Source organism: Rhea pennata, chromosome 29, assembly GCF_028389875.1.
Source record: "Rhea pennata isolate bPtePen1 chromosome 29, bPtePen1.pri, whole genome shotgun sequence".
Taxonomy (NCBI): Eukaryota; Metazoa; Chordata; class Aves; order Rheiformes; family Rheidae; genus Rhea; species Rhea pennata.
The window spans coordinates 4,644,094-4,661,875 of record NC_084691.1 but is presented as its reverse complement, the minus strand read 5'-3'; the positions used below and the strand labels follow the sequence as shown (position 1 = coordinate 4,661,875).

Here is a 17,782-nt window from a genome sequence, read left to right as displayed (position 1 = left end):
GCAGCTCACGGTATACTAATGAACTACTCCCTGTTGTACAGATGGAGAGCTACCAGTGGGGAAAATGACTTGCCCAAGGTCATGAGTACATGGCAGTGCTGGCTGTAGTCTTCCAGATTGCCTGACACTCAGCTTTTTATGTTAACCTACAGATTCTGGCCTTGCGCTTTCTGCAGAGCAGTGTCCAGCAGCAGTGCTGGCCCTAGCAGTGCTGCCTCTCCCCCCCCCCCCTTTTTTTTTTCCTTTTTTTTGTTTGCTTCACCAGGAAGCCGAGTTCATGGGCTTAGAAGTGGCTTCTCCCACTGAGCGGAACACACTCTTGCATTCCTGGGAGGAATATTATTGGTTACTTTAATTAGCTGGTAGTATTGTGCTTCCCACCTGGGTGTTCTTTATAGCTTTTCATTATGGAGGAGCCTGGCAGTTGCGAATGTTTACATGTGTCTTGGCAGGTTTTTATACTGTGCATCGCAGCAAAAAACTTTACAATAAACCATTGTCTCCACGGAGCCACACTTCATTTCCTATTCAAATTGGTTTGGGGAGGGGTAGGGATGTAGGGGGGGAGAATCGTAGCTAAGGGGGATTTCAGACCTGCTGTGAGCAGGGAGCAAATACAGAGCTGCGTTAGTGGCTGTGAACTCATCTGTAGCTTTGAACCCCCCTTCCCCCTCTGTTAGCCCTCTGGGGTGGAAATCTTTCAAGTTTAAAATCCTCTTCCTCTCTGCCTAAAGGGAAAGCAAGAGCCCGGTTGCTCAGAGGAGAGCAAGCAGAACAGAAAGGTTGGCTGTGCTAGAACAGAAGAGGCAGGTGCTCATTTGTCTCAAGGCAGCACGGGGCCATCAAATTAATTTTTAAAATAAATCAAGCAAGCATTTATCTCCCTGTAGCACTAACTCTCCCCTCCGAGGCCTCCTGTTAAAGCGCACACTCTCTGACCTAAAGCTACCATCCCTTGACTCCTGTTAGTTGTACTTAACCCCCACACTTGTAAATGTTCCCTCTCTATAGCAGCTGCTCCCGGTAACACTCAAACTCTCTGCTCCCCAGGGGAGGGTGTTTAGCTGCATGTTTTATATGCAGGATTTGATGCTGCAGAGGGAGCTGCCTGCATCATGGTTGTGATTCAGAAGCATTTCTCCAAGGGGATGGTTTGCTCTTTATATATAAAATAGCCTTGTAAGTCTCCTGCTGAGAATGTGTTGGCACCAAATGGACAGCAAGAACCCTTGGGATAACATAAAAGCTCTGTTTGCCACCTTTGTATTACATTATCAAATACCTTTCCCAATCTGAACAGATGACTAAAATAATTGGCTCTTATATCTCCTCTTTAAAGTGGAGATCTCAAACAGCCTTACAAACAATTAGCTGATTAACCCTCGGCCGTTCAGAGGTTGGGAACAGAGAGGTGAAGGGGCTGCGCTCCAAGGTCACACGAGTCAGGAGTCCCGGCCCGGAGCTCTGCTCTCCCCCCACATACGTTTCCCCGAGCTGGGGGCGAAACAAAGGGCTCTTGGCTGCAGATCCTCTGCCTGAGGGGGAGGGAGATGCGCGTGTGCTCCTGTCCCCCTCCCTCGTGGCGGGGCAGTTGTCCGAATGTTCGGCTGGTGACATCCGGGTGGGCTAGTCGGAGAAGGCCCGGGTGCAGGGGAAACTTTCTGCATTTGTTCAGGGCTGGAGTGACCCGTCTGGAGCGAGGCAGAGGGGGGTGCGTGACTCCTGAACTGCGTGTCGCCTTGAATAAATTTGCTGAGCTTTTTTTTGCCCAGTTGCAAGTCTTTCATTCTGCAGCTGGAGTATTGTGCCCCTAAGACGTGTGGAGAGCCCCTAGGAGGGCCAGGTTGGTTTCTTGGAGCAGCAGCAATAGCACAGGAATTGCTAAGTACCCACTTGATCAAAACGCGCTACCTTTTGTGGTTAGGAAGAGTTAACGTTTTAGTATGGCCATCAGTCATGACTGTAATGCTAATTTAATTCTCTGTAATGAGAATTTGTTTTACATGTGGCAGATGAGAATTACTGCACTCGTTGCCTGAGATTAGCTGGACGGAGCTGGCAGGCTGACTATCCGTGATGTTTGTGTGGTATTGAAGGAGAGCAGGGGTCAGTAGACCAGCAGAAAGTTTGTGTGTATACAAAATATCTAAATGAGAGAGAGAAAACAATTGGCTTAATTGTTTGGCTTCCAGCAAGCTTATAATAACGTGCTGAGGAGGAATCCTTTTCCTGGATGATTTTTCTGCCTGCAATCTTTCCAAACACCCCCTGCCAACACCCGATGAGAAACTATTAACCACCAAGGAAGCAAAGGGTAGTGGTGGGGAAAAGTGCTGATGTTGGCAAAGAGGAAAGGAAAAAGGATTCGTGGAAGAGGATTATTCTAGCTAACACCAGGGACAGATATGTAATATGTGGTGGCACATGCCTGCATTTTTGGGAACTGTAATTGGCTTATGTGGTCAGTTTGTACTCGAGAAATGCACTTTGCTGCCACTTTCAAGACACGGCTCCTGCCTTGTTTGAAACGGCACATACTGCTGAATATTGCTTTTAAATTTTGCTTTTTGTGGCTGTCGTATCAACTTCATGTCTCTTGCTATCCTCTCCCTAGTATCCTCTAGTCTACCCGGTTTCTGGAAAGAGAAAGGCATCTCCTTCCAGATTATAACCCAGCTCCTCCTTTTTGATTTTTCTTTCCCTCTTCTGTTTTGCCTTTGGTAGTGTATTGTAGTTGAAGTGTGTATAGAAGGTGGTCTAGGAAAATGCTGTACCTCCACAGTGGTACAGGGGGACTGTATTTGTCCTGAGATGTTGATTGCTTTGCCTGTGTGCTGTGCACACATCCTTCCTCTTCAGGACTATTGCTTAGGTTCTGCTTTTTGAAAAGGCTCATGTAGCGCTTGGCAGCTCTTAAAAATGAGCCATACAAAGAAGGTTTCCTACTTCGGAGTAGCGTTGCCCTGACATGCAGAATGGGCAGTGTAGTATGCTAGATGCAGAGGAACTGATACGTTGGGGTGGGCTGCATTGCAAATGCGAGTGCTCTGCCATTTCTGTGTTTAGAATCCCGGTGCCGTGTTCAGGGCTCAGAGTTTTTAAATCTTAATATTTTTAGGTATTTAACAAAGCTGCTTTAGGTAATTTTCTAAAGGATTTTCGTTCTCCCTTTGTGTTAGACCAGTGGTAACTAAGGCAGCTGGATTTATAGACAGGGCAAGTGAAAATAGTCCTGGTTTAAAAAGTAAAATAAAAGCAAAGCCCTCTAAAACACCTCTGTAATATTTTTTGCATGTTACAGAAACAATTTTTCTGAAATCAGAAACTAGGTCAGAATGTAAGAATGCAGTTAAGAGAGTTGCATTAATGTGTAGAAACAAAGTTGGAAAGCTCCAGGTACAAAATAATACAACTAGCAAGGAACGTCAACGTTGGCAAGATGTGATTTTTTTTTTTTGTTTTTTGCAAGTGTATTAGCAGTAAGGAGAATACCCATGAAACTACTAGTCCGGTACTTCGAGAAGGCTTTTATCAGCAGATGATTCTGAGAAGGGCGAGGTGTTTAATACCTTTCTGCATTAGCTTTCATTATGAAGGTCTGACTGCAAATAGGTAACAGCGTGTATATCAAAGGGTGCATCTCCTCCTTGAGAGGGAGAGAGCATTTTTGGGACACCTGAGCCTCAATGGTTTTGCAGGTAAATGCTGGAGAGTTTCCAGCTGACCATGGTAATGACTTACAGAAGCTGAGCACTAATGCGTGAGGAACTTTTCTCTGCTGGCTTCTGGAAGGATTTGGACAGGAGTCGTGCACACCTCCACGTTCAGCTCGGTCTCTGTGCGCAAGCGTGCTTTAAACACATGCAGCAGTAATCATCAATCTGGTCTGCGTGTCCTCCTGCTGCCTCTCCTTCCCCCAACCCATACAAGACGACGTCACTATTTTCTAACTTGAGCTGCTGAATGCAGGTCTGTTGGTTTAAGATAATGGGAAGTGACAAGGTGAAGAATAGTGCTGGCAGTCATGGATGTTTTAACACAAGGGTGCTGTAAGCGAGGCCTCTGCCTCCCCTACCCCCTCCTGGGCTGCTTGGAGAAGGAGCTTCTCTACCTAATCGTCTGTTCAGGCTGCGTCCATGGCGCAGGCTGCCTGGCTTGTGGAGAGCAGGGAGTATGAGATGTTTATATGTTCTCCTTTTATAATCGATTGCTTTTATAGTCATCTTATTTTTTAGCACTGTGACATCCAGAGAACCCTCCCCCTGTCCCCTTCCCGGACAACGTATTAGTCTCAGTCCTACTGTTTTCCTAATTGTAGTTCTCATGTGCGTGACCATTAGCTTTCTGTGACAAAGACCCAGTTAGGAAACTAGATCCAGGAACTGCAAGGTAATAGAGTTTATATGTTACTTGTGGGTTTGCTGTGAAGAACTCCTATGGTAGAGCTCAGCACTAGAGCGCCTCTGGACAAAGGCTGTCAAATGCTGTCAAATGCAAGCTGTATGGCGTGCTTAAACTATGGCCCCTGGCTCTGACCTGGCTGCTTAACGCAGGGCAGAAGAGAAATTGCTGGAGATGTAGGCATGGGAAGAAAAAAATCAATAGAGCTTGCAGATAACTAGCTAGTGTGCTTGAAAATGAACCCAAATCTTTACAGTGCTGTAACCTTGTAGAAAATAAGATCTGAAGTTACAGTATAACTGTAAAGATCTAAGACGTCTGTTTTTTCCTTTTGCATTTCTAATTTAAATGAAGCAAGTTTCCCATGAGGAGCGTGGTCTTGGTCTTCGCTGACCACTTCGGACTAGGGCAATGCAACAGCCTCCTCTGGGAAGAGGGGTGTATTTGTGGTTTCCAGTCCTGGTCCCTTGTGATCCAGCTGGCACGCAATGGGATTGTGCAAGGAAATGAAGGTCTCATGTTTCCTAGAAGGCGAGTAAGGAGTTTTGTCCAACCAGCCTATTCCCTTGTGAACATTCAATATCTGCAGACTGGTATGCAGGAAAAATATCTGGGTTTGGTGCTAGAAGGAAAGATCTTACTGAAATCCTAAAGGAAGAACTAGGCAGTGCGTACTTATGGGTCTGAATGGTTGCGATCGCTGTATGTGGGGAAAGAAGTGGCCTCTTGACTGGAATGAATGTTAAACTACTCCAGTCAAGTGGAGAAAATATTTAGAGGTGTGTTTTCTGGAGAAATGATATGAAGACATCAGCTATTTTAACAATTTAGATTGGTTTTTGCTCTTCAATAATGTCTACCTGTGATCAGTGTTAGAGGCCCTGCACTTTTGAAGACCCACTTCATAGTGGGGGAGAGAACATGGCCTTAAAGTGGGTTCTCAGCTCCTGATTGCTCTTCAGCTTCTTTGCTGCATGGGTTCAAGCCAGGCAAACATGCGAATGAATGAGCTGCCCACAACGTCAGCCGTTTTGCAGCGTGGTTGTTCTCGGGGTGGGTGCCTTGTCTTGGGATTTGCTTTTATCCTGTTCTCTAGCCAGCCTGTAGCAATGTCTAGAAGTGCTTTAATGCTTGTAGACGTGGAGGCTGAGCTGTTGCAGCAGCTGACAGGTCAGCGTGGGCTGCCACAAGCCTGTTTGTGCACAGTTTAATTCCTGTGCGGAGAGAAGAATGAAGAAGGATTTGGAACTTTTTAGTATTGGATTGAAACACCTCTTAAGTGGCTGTCATCCTTTCTGAACCATGTAAGTGTTAAAAGCTTGAAATAAATTCAAGCTTACTGCTGCCTCCACAGTCTTTGCTGTTTTTGTGGCATACTACTCATTGCTCTTCTAAATGTTTTACTCTGCCCTGTTTTTGTGAATGAGTCACGCTAATAGGAAGTAGCGAAGTTAATGAGACACAAAGCTCAGTCAAGCCGCACAAAGTATTGGGAGCCTTAGGTGTGTTGTAGTAAAGTACAAGTTAAACTTTTCAGGTGGAAGTGTAGTTTTATAGTTTCAGGTTGTCTGTATGCCTTCAGGCACATAACTGCACAAGAATGTGAATGTATTTATAGCACCCCTGAGAAGTCTCTCCTGTGGGCTCGGAGATGCTGGTGCTTGCTTTCTTCTCCCCTGAAAGTCTTGCTGTGCCAAAGGGGTTCAAGTTCAGCCTTCTAACATGCAAGTCCCTGTGCCTGAGGGCTGGAAATGTGAAGAGCCAGGTTCTTGAAAGCATCCCTTCTGAGGCGCTCACGCGGTGACCCGCGGTCACCTGTGCTCCCAGCTGCTGTTAGTTCCTCCCCCTCTGGCATTTCCTCTCCAGCATATCCAAAATAATTCTCCTCTTCCCTGCTGCCTCAGCTGCCCATATCGTCTTGTAAGTCCTGCTGCCGGCTTCCCCCCTTCTCGCACGGGCAGCCCCCTGGGCATGCAGCGTGGCGCCCAGGAAGCTGCTGCGGAAAGTGTTCCGGAGGTCTCCTTGGTTTCTCCTCCGTTGCCTTAGACATGGTTTCCTATCTGTCACACAAATAAGCTTCACATCAGGCAAAAATAGATGTGTCCTTTAATGCGGACAGTGATTAAATGGCTACGTTTTGATGCTGTAGAAACGTGAGATGTGCTTGAGCAGGTCTCAAAGGTTTCTTGCTTGAGGAAAGTCCTGCACAAAGGGGCCCTTTCGGCGCTTGGCTGCTCGCAACCTGGAGCCCGGGAGTGCGATGCAAGGGTGCGGTACGGTGTTCCTGAGCACCTTGCCCTCGGCTCGCTCACGTCCTTCGCTGCCTTCCGAGTCAGTGGTAGGATCTGTGTGCGGTTGTCTTGTCTGTTCTCTTTGTGCTTTATGGTTGGGCCAGTAAGAGCATCTTGCCTCATTGCACAGCTGATCAGACAGGTGGGGAGTGAGTGTTTAGGTGCTTACTAGATATCACGCATTTTCTCTAGGTGAGATCAAAAAAGAACAATCAAAGAAACCCATAACTTCGGCAGTGTTTCCTAGAGAAATGTAAATTGGCACGAAGCTGCCCTTAGGAAGGATCTGCCCCAGGTGCAGGGCTGCTTGGCCTGTCTCGGCTCCGTTGCTGCGTCGCTGACCTGTTCCCGAAGCTGTGCGGTTGCTGCTGTTTGCCACAGTCCTATCCAAAAATCCAGCTGCTGTGGAACAAAAGCCCAGTAACTGTGTCACTTAAAATTCACTAGTGTCCTGTGCTGCTGTTGCTGTCCTCTCTCGGGCTCTAACTCTTCAAGTAATTTGGTGTTTACAATTACTCCTTTCTGTGCTTCCCCCCGTCTATGCACGCACGCACACGCGATGTCATCTTAAAAATAAATGACGAGGGAGCTGCGAGAGGTCAGCGGGATCCCTGGTCCCGCTGCTGTGTATCGCCGGGGCTCTCTGAAAGGGATTTGCATCCCCACCAAACCTGTGGGGAGTGGCGCAGGGCTCGCGCAAAGGGCACGCGGTGCGGGGGGACTCTCTGACCTCACCCTGTCCAGTCATCTGGTTCTTCATCGGTCCCTGCTGTGAAACAGAACTTAGCTTTTGTCCGTAACACAAATACATCTTTTCCCCACCCCCCTTTCCCCTTCTATTATGGTTCAATCAATGATGTCGTTATGTGTGCCATTCAGCCGCTCTTGAACCACTTGGCCGCAGGAATTCGGAGGAGCGGCCGGGAAGAATGGCAGGCCCGCTCTGGCTGGCCTTGGAGAATCCGCTCGAATTTTAACGAGGGAAGCAAAGTCAGGTTTCTCCTTAACCCCTCTTCACCGCAGAGGACAAAAGTAAAAACAACAACCACCAAAAAAGCCCTGCGAAGCGCAAGGAGGAGTGTGTGTGGTCACATGCGAGAGGACGAACCATGAGGAATGTCTTCTAACAAATTAAACTTTGCAAAATTCTTACGAGAATCCCCTTCTTTCCACCTAATCCTTTTAATTAAGATAATTTAAGGAGCTCTTTCTGCTGGTGGAAGATTAACTGAACTATCTTGTGTCCCCCAGTAGTGTTGCCCTGGAATAAGAGCTGAACTCTGCCATGGTGTTGCACCAAGTCTTGAGCAAGTCTCTGACGTTTGATGATTCAGAACTTTGTCTGTAGAGACTCTGCTGGAGTGTTTTAGGTGTCTGGTAGATCTGTTTTGGTCAGAATACTCAGATTCATGTTGCGTGATGTTTAACTGTGAGGTTGCAATGTGGACAGTCTTGCTAGGCTCATCCTACAGGCTCAAAGAAACTTCTTTGAAAAAGTTGATCTATAATAACGTTTGAGGTTAAACAGTTTAATTCCACAGATGATTTCCTGGCTAATATACCTTTTCCACACTCTAGCTGTTGTTACTTAAAGACTTGTAAAATTCCAGAGCAAATGAGGGAAGTGTCCATGTGCAACATCTGGCAGAGCGAGGTGACAGGGAGAGTCCATGTGTGTTAGGTTCTTTCCGCTTCTTGGAGTATCACTGGCCAGCAAAGGTTTCCTGGCACACGAGGTGAAATTCTGGAGAAATAAATGCGCAGATTTAACAATTACCAGCATTCAGTTTGAGTCAAATACTTGCAAATTAGCTGCTCTTTTATTGCTTTACAATTCAAGCTCTGCTAGAATCTCAAGGTTCTAGTAATACTGGAGAAACCAAATAAGTGACTGCAAAAGACCAAACGAAAGGTACTTTTTGGGTGTTTAGCCACTGCGTTTTATCTCTTCTGGTTGAAAGAAGTCTGAAGACTTTAATGTATGGAAGTGATGGACATCCACAGTAGATATACAGCCCAGCAGCTCCTAGAGAATCAGTCTAAAGTTTGTCAGCCTGTGTGTTTCCATTTTTAGTTTGGTACTCAGAACATCTGTTTTTTCTTTTATGTGGTACCTTGCTGATCTGAGGAGGTAGCCTTGTGTTTAAGTCTTGGACAGTCTGGGATATTAGTTCTTTCTGTAGTTAATTGTAAAGGGGCTCATTGAGTTAAGGAGAGAATTAATAGCCCAGTGTATCGAAAAAAGAAACTAAGTGTAAAATACTGAGTAATGGCTAGCACTGTGCTCCTGTTTGCTTGGAAGTTAGTACTTGAAGTAGCTTAGTCCGAAGTCTCTCATAATTAAATGCTAGGCAGTGAAAATGCACTGAAAGCACTCCTCTGCCTTGCCAGTTGTTCCTTCTGCATGCCAATTTAGTTTTTCCTGTTTGTATTTGGACCAACAGCTTTTAATTCTGCTATCTAACTCACTGGCACTAGCACTTCTCTGCAGTGGCCAGTCCCTAGGACACGGTCATTGCAACAACTCTCTAGGTCTAATACGAGCTTCTAGCTAGCAGGAAGAAGCTCTTTGGTCTCTCTTCAAACCTGTAATTCAGTTATTACTGAAGAATCTTTTTACCTCTGGGGTTAGGAGTGGCAAGCACTCACGTGGCTTTTCAGGCTTGCGTATGTGTACAAAACCTGGAGATGGAACCACCTTTGACTCCAACTCAGGCAATGGTCCTTGGGATCCCTGGGAGAATAAATCTGTGCGAATCTCCTGCAGTCGTTCCTGCATGCTGTTCACCCTCAGAGCGCGCTGTCGATCGCAGCGGGTGCATGTGCACCCAAATGTTTTCTTCTACTGCAGATTCATTGGAATTTCGTTTGCTTTTGAAAGGACTTCCTTTAGCTTTAAAGCAATAGCACTTAAACGCTACAGGACACCTCTCAAAGGGCCAGTTAGAGCCGTCCAACCTGGCAGCACCTCTCCCAGGAGCGCTGTATGTGGACTCGAGCTGCCTGCCTGCAGGGGAAGGGTTAATGTTGCTGTGGTGTGTTGCCGTTTTTGCGCTTGTTGGGTTTGAATAGAATGGATTTTTTTAAATCTGGGGCTAATGTGCAATTCAAATCATGTTTAGTCATCGCCCGATTGTTCCTTTTTAATAACAGCTGGACTCTTCAAGGCAAAACTCTTCTGCTGTGCCAAATAGCTTTAACTCTGTCCAGCCTCTTGTTTTAGATCCAGGTGTGACTCTTACATCTGCTTCTGGGTTCAGTGGAGGCTGCTGTGGGCTTGTGTAAAAGTCTTTCTGCAGCAGGGTAAATGAACTTTAGGATGGAATATCCTGTGTAAATGTCTTATGATATTTAAGATGCTGTTCTTCAGTGGGTGCAAAAAAAAAAAAAAAAAAGCTCCTCCAAGGCTTTCTGCCTTGTGGTGCACCTGAAATGCGTCTCTGCCGCTTCGCCATGTGGCATTCCTTACATGTTTGCTTCATCTCTGATGTCTAAGTCAAAGAATGCTTTTCAACTTCAGTATTGAAGCTCTGGGAGAGTTGCAGGTGTACTCTTAACACATGTCTGTGACTTTTCTGTCTTCCTGCCCCGCTGATCCCGTTTGGGGCGAGCATAAACTTTTAACTGTGAAAGCCGTGGTGTCTTGACACAGAAAAACCTCAGAACTGCCGGCTGTTGTAACTTTTGCCCTCTATCAAACACTTCAGTTTGATTTTTCTGCTTTTCCAACCTGTTTTCAAAAATGTATGTTGGAAGAAAGGACGAGAAGGAAGCTTGCAATTGCTCGTTTCCCTTAACTTTTTTGCAGCCGCTTTTTTTCAGTTTTACACAAAGTGACTTAGTAACTACCATAAAGAAGTGTCATTGGTCCTGTGTTATTTAAGTTTCATTAGTGTGAATGAATAAATCAGGATGTCTCCAGTGTATAGCCAGAATCAGACTTAGTACTTTAAACAACTGGTACCCCCCATTTGTTCTACTGAGATCTTCAAAGGCCAGTGATTTCGTACCTCATTGCGTCAGGCTTGTCCAAGGCAGTTATAAATTTTTTAATAGATGAAATAAGCCAGAAATTGAGCTTTGCTCTAACTTTAGATGACTCTGGCCTAATTCAGTAATAATCTAGTTCTAGAGAAGGCAGAAGAATGTGTGCAAATCTTCCAGGAACGGAGATTTGCCAGGAAGTCTGGGGTTCACTTGAGCGGCAGCGTGGTGTAGAGCGGGCGGCTGGGTGAAACCCGGCCACGGTGGACGCTCCTGTGTGTAGACGTGGAACTCGGTCTGCCGCTGCCTTGCAACGGGACGATGAGCAAAAGGTTTCTCTGCATCCCCAGGTCGAGCTTCTGGCATTGTGGGCATGGTACCTGTTTTCCGTGGAGATAAGATTGAGTTTAATGTTTGTGAAATCCACTGAGGTTCTTGGATGTGCACATGTGGTGTAATTTTGTATGAATTGTGCTTTTTAAAAATCATTTGTACATGTCAGCAGAATCGAGGGTCCTTCTAAAAGTGTTTTTATAAAGAACTTGTGATGTGAACTTTTAATGAATATTCCTGTTGTGCATCTAATCTGAATGGAGTCCTTGCGTTGGCTTTATTTTGGAGAAAGGGTGTGATTATCTCTCTTCTGACGTAGTCTCAACATGTGTCCCTTCATGACTAGCTCCAAATCTCAGCTGAAAACATGAAGTGAGGTTGGAGATGAAAGAGCTGTGCTGCCTTGGGTTGAAAGGGACAGCCTGAGATCACCCCCGTGTTTTGTAGGTCTCTTGGAGGAGTGGAGCTGGCGTTGGGGGTGGAGTCTAAAAGCCAATCGTACCGATTGTCCCTGTACCCATAGATCGATATGATGTGTAGTGTGAAGCGAAGATCTTGTGTGTCGACCTCTGTGTGCAAGGCAGTTTTGCAGATGGGAAGGGGTGAGCCACACATGGAATGCTCCTATGTAAACTCTGGGCTTTCCTGTCACTTCATGTCTCCTGCTAAATGCTTGCTGATGTATGTTAGCGTTTCGACCCCAGAAGGAGTTAGAAACGCTCATACAGAGTCTGCAAGGAGAAAGAGCCAGGAGGAATAAATACGTTGAGATGAATTTCAAAAAGGTGGTGGGTGACAGCTGTGCGTCCTAGGATTGGAGTGTTTCTGAGAATAAAACCATCAGTTGCTGTCATTCACCTCCTGGGTATGAAATTGGAAGCCCAGTTACCCTTGAGTGTTTCATAACCTTTACCTTTTGGAGGTCAAGGCCATGTCATCATTAATCTACCATCGCCTGAAAGCCTCAGGGCTCTGCTTTTCATCCTGCCATCCGTCATGCTGCAGCAAGATACAGGAGAGTGACCAGAAGGGTCCGGTTTTATATACACATGTGGGCACACACCCTTCCATTCTCTGAGAATGAAAACAGTGAGCATGTGATTACGGGCTCGTGTCTGTCTCTTTGCATTTGTGATGAGAGTTTTCCAGGGTTCATCTGCAAATTCAGAATACGGTTCTCCTGGGGACGTTGTAATCTATGGAGAAAGTGCCACTCTGGTCATGTAGCGTGAAACTTGGCCTTGGGGGGAGAGATTTCATAGCAACATGGAGTTTTAAAATGCAGAGTATGTGCACCAGGCAAGTGCAGACTTCCTTGTGCTTCAAGGAGCTGTCTCATAAAGCAAGGTGGTTGCCTCAGCATTTGCATGGTGGTTACGTGATAAGCCTGACCCAAACGGTGGCAGCGAGCTGTCATCTGACAGCTGGATAGTCCTAGATGACCGGAGAACATGGGGAACTTCTTCAGGGCGTTGTCCCCCTTTCCCATTTTTTTCTTGTTCAGACTCTGTCCCAGAGACTCTGTTCATGTGCAGCTGCTACCAAAGAGTCAGACCGATTCTTCCTTTTCTCCCCTCCGTGAGGGACTTGTACCAAGCCTGCACTAACTCCTGAAGTCTCACTGCATAGCATGTGTCGGGGGGGGAGGGGGGCAACTGCTGTTTAATCTAAATGCCTGAGACCTGGATGCTGTGGCCACAAAGAAAGATGTGTTAATACATGCCGGGGCCGTGCTGGCCTGATGCTTTACGTGCAACAGCTCCTCTGGTGCTGAGATCAGAGCTGCTCATGACAAATCGGTCAGGAGAATCTCGTCTATGTGAGTAGGTGCTGGGGGGCAAGGGTGGCTCTTCTGCTTCTGGCCTTGAATGGGAAGGACAGCAGGAAGCTTTTATGTGATCTGGGTCCAAGCTTTTTCTGCCCTCTTTAAGAGCAAGGCTGGCAGTGGGGTTTGCCCCTCTGTATGAGTTTGAATCCTGGAGGTGGGTTAACCAGAATATCCCACTGGAGAGCTGCCACTGTTGTCCCACGGTTCTTCGTTCCATCTCTGCACGAGTTTCTGCTTGCAGCTTGCTCGGCTCAGGTGGGGGATGAAGCCGGGAGGCTTGCTGTCAGTGAAGATCTGAGAAATCTTTGTTGCGGGGAGTTTGCGTGTCATTTCAAAAGGTAACCAGCTGTGCTCTCCCTGCCCCTGAGTTAGGCTCTAGTTCTGTTCACAGGGCAGCAGCGAGTGCCAAAGCTGCTCTGTGCACCATGGAAACCACGAATTAATGCCTTTTGGCATTAACTCTTCCACTACCAGAAGTAGCATTTCTACCTTCTCCCTGGAGAGAGGGAATGATACAGTTTTTAAATGGATCCTTCTATCTTTTGGGAATAAGTGATACGAGCCAGAGGACAAGCAGTTAAACCTGGATTTAATCAATTCTGACAGGCACTCTTACAGTCTGGAGCTGCACAGCCTGTATTGCCCTTTGGGACCTCTTCCAGTGCACACCCTGCATCGGCCTCCCCCACTTGTGTCACTGTTACTTCAAAAAAAAAAAAAAAAAAAAAAAAAAGACTGCTTGAAGCCCAAGATCTTCCTGGTTCCTATGTGCAGGCCTCTTGAAAAGCTGTTAGTGTGGAGGGGCAAGCTGCAATTCCGGCTTTATATTTGACTGCGTGCTGCTTACCTAGTGTTTCCTGATGAGAGTGAAGAGCTCATTTTCCTTATCCTCACCCCTCTGCTCAGCTCCTGTGCTTGCCGCAAGCTGCGCAAGGAAGCGTGTTCCCTGCGTGGAAGAGGCAGGCTAGGGGCATCAGCCCTGGCGCGGCCCCACGATGTCTCCTGGAGAGCGCAGGGTTTCGTTTGGACGCTGCAGTGCAGCTGCTCCGTGTGAAGATGACCACTGGGCAAGGAGGGGGCCTGGATCTTGCACCAATAGGAAGCAGCTCTCGAGGCAGATTCCCATGGCGCTGTGATGCTCTTGCTGATAATAGCACAGTGCAGAACTGTGCTAGTACCCTGGGGTCCTGCAGATGAAATTAAAGGGTCAAAATTAAAGCTTTGTGATTAAATTCAGCGCAGCACAAATGTATTGGTACACCTCGTATAAATGCTGTCATGCATCCTTATTACCAGCTCTCTGGAAAGGTCTTAGCTTCTCGGCTTGGAATCCTTCATAAAAGATAAAAGCTTTTTTTTTTTTTTTTTTAGACAAACTACAAAATAACTATCATGGAGTGAGTGTAAAGGGACCAAACCTAGACCTAGAAATGGTAAGGTCAGAAAATAAATCTGACATACTGCCAGAAAGGTCAGCTTTCCGTGCAGATGCTGGTGCACCCATTTGCACGCTGGAGCATGGCCCTAGGGCACTACCAGGGCTTGATAGATGCAAAGATAGCAGCGTTTTGATAGAGGTAATTTTCCTCAGATGGGTTTCAGCACCCCATGAATCAAAACCTGTCAGCGAGAAGCTAAAGATGGAGTGAAGTTTATTGTACGCGTGTTTGCATCTGACACTGTCATGCTAGGGGGTCAAGTGAGCGAGATCATTAGAACAGTGTTGATTTAGTACGACGGTTATATGCTTTCCCTGCAGGGCAGTGGTGGGGGTGGGAGGAATGGGGGTGGCTTACCGAAAAAATAAATAAAAACCTACAGCTCAGTACAGTCCCTGGGAGCCTCTTGTCTTTTTTTTTTTTTTTTAAAGACACAGTGCTCTCTTTAAAGTGGCTTTTAGACTACGATCATGCTAGCAGGATTTACACAACAGTTGCCAGTTGTGTGCGCTTTTTTTTTTTTTAAGAGCGTGTTTGGACATTGCTAAATACGCAAGTTGAATTTTCTTTGTGTTGCCAGGATTTGCATGTAGATCACACTGCTACAGGCAGCAACTTTCTCTTTCCTTCCCTGTCCCATGTGTTGATAATTCTTTCCCACATATTTTCTTCACAGACCTCAGGTTTCACTGTTTTACTGGGGCACTGCTGCTTTCGCAAAGCTGGCAATGAAGGTCCTGGGTTGAGTGACAGCCCTGTGCTCAGTTCCTCTCTGCTGCTCACCCTCCTGTGGTCATCGGAAAGACACTTACCTGTTGACCTTCTCCATCCTCCTCCATAAAATGGGGCTACTGGGGTTGTGTAAGATAGTGGGTATTGATAGTGATGACCTTTGCTGATGACTTCAATATCAAATAACAGAAAGAAAGACTGGCAAAATAAAGTAGGTATGTGAAGGTGCAGCTGTTTAATGATAGAACTTCTTGGAAAAAAAATCCTGTGTAGTGGATTCTGGGGAAAGAAAGTTGAGCTGAAGACATGGGCAATTGAGCTTAGTGGGATTCTGCCAACGGGAGAATGTTTGCCGTAGTGGTTAACAGCAATTATTGCAATGAAGTGTTGTAAATGCACAGAAGGAAGCAAATGTGCTGTTTGGGCCATGACTGCTGGTGGCTTCCTATGGAGCGAAAGCTTGTGAGAACCTCTGTGTTTTCAATTAAAACTCTTCAGTTGTCCCTGTTGCCACAACACATGGCAATGTCATAATTAATAATGCTGAGCTGGTTGCTATGGTGTCATTTATGTAAGATAATGACCCAGCAAAGTTGCCCTGCTGCTTGCTAACGGGGTGCCCAGTGTCACTTCTTGTCAAATTTGGCTGTTGCACCCATGATATTGCTTGGTGTGTTTTATGATCTTGAGCTTAAATGGATGTGTCCAGTTTGAGTCCTCTACTTGAACAACTAATTTCAGTTTACCCAGGTGGATTATTGGGATTAGAAGCATGTTTTTTGTTCTTTTTTGGATATGATGCCCTTGTAGGTTCTTGTTCTGTCTTGTGCAACTTTTTCTGAAACCAGGGCGTGATATTGGTCCATCTGTTTTCCAAGAATGACAAATGGCTGTGGGAAGTTGTACACTGGAATAGCACTTCAGGGATTTGCTGGACAGTGGTTTGGGCACCTTTCCTCTTGCCTCCACAGCGATGACTGCTTTCTCCACTGGCCATAGGGAGTGAGAGTCTGCTTGTGGGTCCAGCTCCCCAGAAGAACAAAAAGTAGCAGATGGGGTTATGGGGAGTGGGAGCTGTGAAATATACTTAATTTTTCCTTCCATCCCTATCATTATAGGAGTGCAGCTAGGTAACCAGACAGCCTTAGCAGTAGAAATAGTCTGAATGAGGACTGAAATAGCCAAAGCTAGAAATAAGCCCACAGAAAATGGATACGTTGAGGTTTTTGTGGGTAATGATGGGTTTGACTATGACTAGTGATCAGAACATCAGTGTGGGTGATGGCAGTGAAGATAAAAGCATCCAGTTTTTATGGAGAACCTTGAGAGATGGGGACCTGAAGGCTCTGGAAAATATTGGTAGAAGTTTGTTCACTTGGGCTAGAAAGAAATGAGTCTTATAAAGATAGCAAGTGATGAACTTCCATTTCTAAATGAAAATGTTTCCAAGAGAGGTGAAATCTAGTGCAGTGAATGGGGGATCACCTCTTGGAGAAGAAATAGGCTCTGAGACTTCCCGTCCTGGGAATGTGTGGTTAGGCCTTTGGTCTGCTCTGTCCAGGCTCCTTCTGTCACAGTCATTTTGTCAACTATTCCCTCAAACCACCCTGCCGCTGACTGCCAGATACGTTGTCTAATAGCTGCGTATGTGTGTCCTGGCCCATCTGAGATGTTTTGGCATATTGGTAAGCGGAGCTGTAATGTCGAGCCAGTGTATTGTCTGTTTTGGTGTTTGTGCCATGGAACTGACCATCAAATTCCTACTGTTCTGCTCCAGAAGGGCGTCGACTGCTGTAAATACTTTCCCCAAATCCTTTCCGGACCACATCTAAAGAAAGGCAAGGTTTTGGTTGTGGAGTCTGAATTCCTGTCTTGACCTGTGTGTGCACCTGTGCCATATGATAGTAGCTACAGTAGGCAACTGTCCCTTTCTTTGCCTTTTCATCATGTTCAGGTGTGATTGTGAAGAAATTCCAAGCAAAGATAATATAGTACTGTAAAGATGAGCAGGCTCGAGACTGTATCGGACATTATTGTAGGAAACCATTCTACAGACTGTTAGATGAACACTGCGCCTGCATTTCTTTCTTCGTTGATTAATGCTAAAGGCATAGAGGTTTGGATAGAGCCGCCCTCATTAGCTGAAGTGCTCTTCTGGTGCTCTTCTCAAGCAGCAGTGCAATAAATCCCTTATGGACGGTGCACTTTGCCATGGCAGATAATAAGCCTGGTCAGCTCTCAGGCATCTCTGTTGTCTTGCTCCGACTCTCTCTGGCAGGTGCTCTGTAACCGACTGCAGGAAGACTGGGCTTAGGAGGAACATGATTTACTATAAAATGAGAATTTTGGAGCTTTGCCAATAAATTAAATCTTCGTCCTCCTTTTTGCCAGAGTGAAGAAGATGAGAAACTGAAGAAGAGAAAGGAGCGGTTTGGCATTGTAACAAGTTCAGCTGGGGCTGGAGCTACAGAGGACACAGAGGTAAAACACGTTTTTCTGAGAGGGTGGTGAGTGGCTGAGAGTACTGAGAGGAGAAGTGAATGTCCCAGGAGGTGGCACTGTGACTCTGCACACCTGAGACTTTACTCTGCTGCTGGGTGCCCTGTGCTGATTTGGGGCTGACCCTATAGCTCCGGAAGTTGCTCATTGTCTTTTCCTTGGTTATGACTAGTGAGCTTCTGCTGTCCAGTCTGATGTGGCTTTTCCCTGGCTCCTGCTGGAAATAAGTCACTTCGGAGCGCAGCAAGCCTCAGGAGCATGCCAGCACTTGTTGG

At 46.2% G+C, this 17,782-nt stretch overlaps 1 protein-coding gene across 5 annotated transcripts in view; it reads left to right on the top strand.

The window, feature by feature from the left end:
- The window catches only part of SARNP (SAP domain containing ribonucleoprotein), a 33,610-nt gene that overhangs the window by 11,855 nt on the left and 3,973 nt on the right, over positions 1-17,782 (top strand). For all 5 annotated transcript variants that reach the window (XR_009960979.1, XM_062597424.1, XM_062597422.1 and 2 more), the window contains one exon: positions 17,400-17,489. Coding sequence is in view for 4 of the 5 variants with exons in the window: in XM_062597424.1 (XP_062453408.1) it covers positions 17,400-17,489 (90 nt within the window). In the remaining variant the exon portion in view is untranslated. The remainder of the gene's footprint in view (positions 1-17,399; positions 17,490-17,782) is intronic.